The sequence below is a fragment of the Octopus bimaculoides genome, chromosome 14, assembly GCF_001194135.2.
Source record: "Octopus bimaculoides isolate UCB-OBI-ISO-001 chromosome 14, ASM119413v2, whole genome shotgun sequence".
Classification (NCBI taxonomy): domain Eukaryota; kingdom Metazoa; phylum Mollusca; class Cephalopoda; order Octopoda; family Octopodidae; genus Octopus; species Octopus bimaculoides.
In genome coordinates, this window is record NC_068994.1 from 3,042,383 (window position 1) to 3,044,005 (window position 1,623).

At 34.9% G+C, this 1,623-nt stretch overlaps 1 protein-coding gene across 1 annotated transcript in view; it reads left to right on the forward strand.

The window, feature by feature from the left end:
* The first annotated feature begins 6 nt into the window (after positions 1–6).
* The window catches only part of LOC106870064 (uncharacterized), a 7,679-nt gene continuing 6,062 nt past the window's right edge, over positions 7–1,623 (forward strand). The window contains exons 1-2 of the mRNA XM_014916033.2: positions 7–328; positions 929–1,091. Of these exons, the coding sequence (XP_014771519.1) occupies positions 149–328; positions 929–1,091 (343 nt within the window). The 5' untranslated portion in view covers positions 7–148. The remainder of the gene's footprint in view (positions 329–928; positions 1,092–1,623) is intronic.

A 1,623-nucleotide genomic window follows, 5' to 3' on the forward strand; every position in this document is an offset into this window, starting at 1 on the left:
GACTTGGATAATTATCATTGTAGCAGCAGCTGTAATACTATCTGTGGCTATTGTAGTGTCAATAACACTGTGTGTTTTCAGATGTATTAATCACACAAATGACTCACCTACAACAGCAGATAATCCCAACTTTCTCTCTCAGACTGAGATGAGACAATTACTGTATCAGACTAACAATCCTGTTGCAATAACAAGAAATGCAGAAGAGATATTTAACCGAAATCTTCAGACAATAAAATCTAAAAGTCAGTTTTATCCAGAGATGGAACAGACACCCAATGAGTGGAAATTCTCAACAACACCCCGGAGACTTCCACCAGTTCCACATGTAAGTGATAAATTAGTCTTTGTTTCAAACTCTTATCTCCATATTTGATCATCTTTTATAATTCCATTCATGTCTAAGATACTTTTTGAAGTGACAAACTCCAAACATTGAACATTATTTTTTATGAAATTAGTTGAATCAGCTGAGTCTTTGACTCAGATTAATTGTTGTGTTGTAGGGATTTGAGGAAAGTTGAAGAGGGTCTCTGTCAGCAACCATCAAAATAAACCTGTGAATAACACTAGCCACTTCTTTTATTCTGTTGAAGGACCTGTAATCTGCCAGGAATAGGGATCAAATCTTATATTAGTTGGGGTTATGTCATACCTTCTATGGGTTGTAAGTCTAGGTGACTGGAGTCAATGGTTCAAATCTAACATGGATTACATATAATATGTTTGTTGCATCAAATGCATCTGTAAATTGTAAGTTATATAAATAATAGTATTTTGCATCAAATGCACTTAATTTTCATATGAATGGCTGTGGGTTTTACACCTTTTTTATATGTCAAACTTAGGATTTTGTGAATTGCATCTAACAAAAGTCTAATGTTTACAGCTATTTGAGTTGAAGACTTACGTTGATGTTATTTAACAGACATATGGTGGAGAGAAGATGAGGTCTTCCTATGAACATATCAACCGTGACTGTGCTAAAGTTAACAGCTACATGAATGATTCTGGATTCACAAAGAGTAACAGGGAACTTATTAAAAACAAAGAACATCTGAAAGATTATGAGGAAGTTGAAGGAACATCAGGTAATTATGACTACCTTGTTGAAAACTAAATCTAACTTATAACTAATGTACTCTCTCTCTCTCTTCTTCTCTCTCAATCTCTCTTTCTCTCCCTCTCTATCATTAACACACACACACTCACAAAGAACTCGATTATATCTGGATAAGGAAAGAACATCTTTGGGTTTTGGGTGTTATAGTCAGTTTGTAGAAGGATGGTATGTCACCACAGAGTTATCTCCCTTGGTTTACTTCGGCCCATAATAGTCGAGTTAGATCTCTTGGTCTAGAGATCAGATTGGTTTCACATCTTGACTCAAGGCCAGCAGTTTCGAGGATCAGCTAAGTCGATTGCATCGATCCCCAGTGTTCAACTGGTGCTTATTTTATCGTCCCCGAAAGGATGAAAGGTAAAGTTGACCAGAACATGCTATTACTTTCTCTCACTCCCTCCTACTGCATGATTTTGGACACACACACATATATATCATCATCATATATATATATATATATATGTATATATATGTATATATATATATATATATATATATAT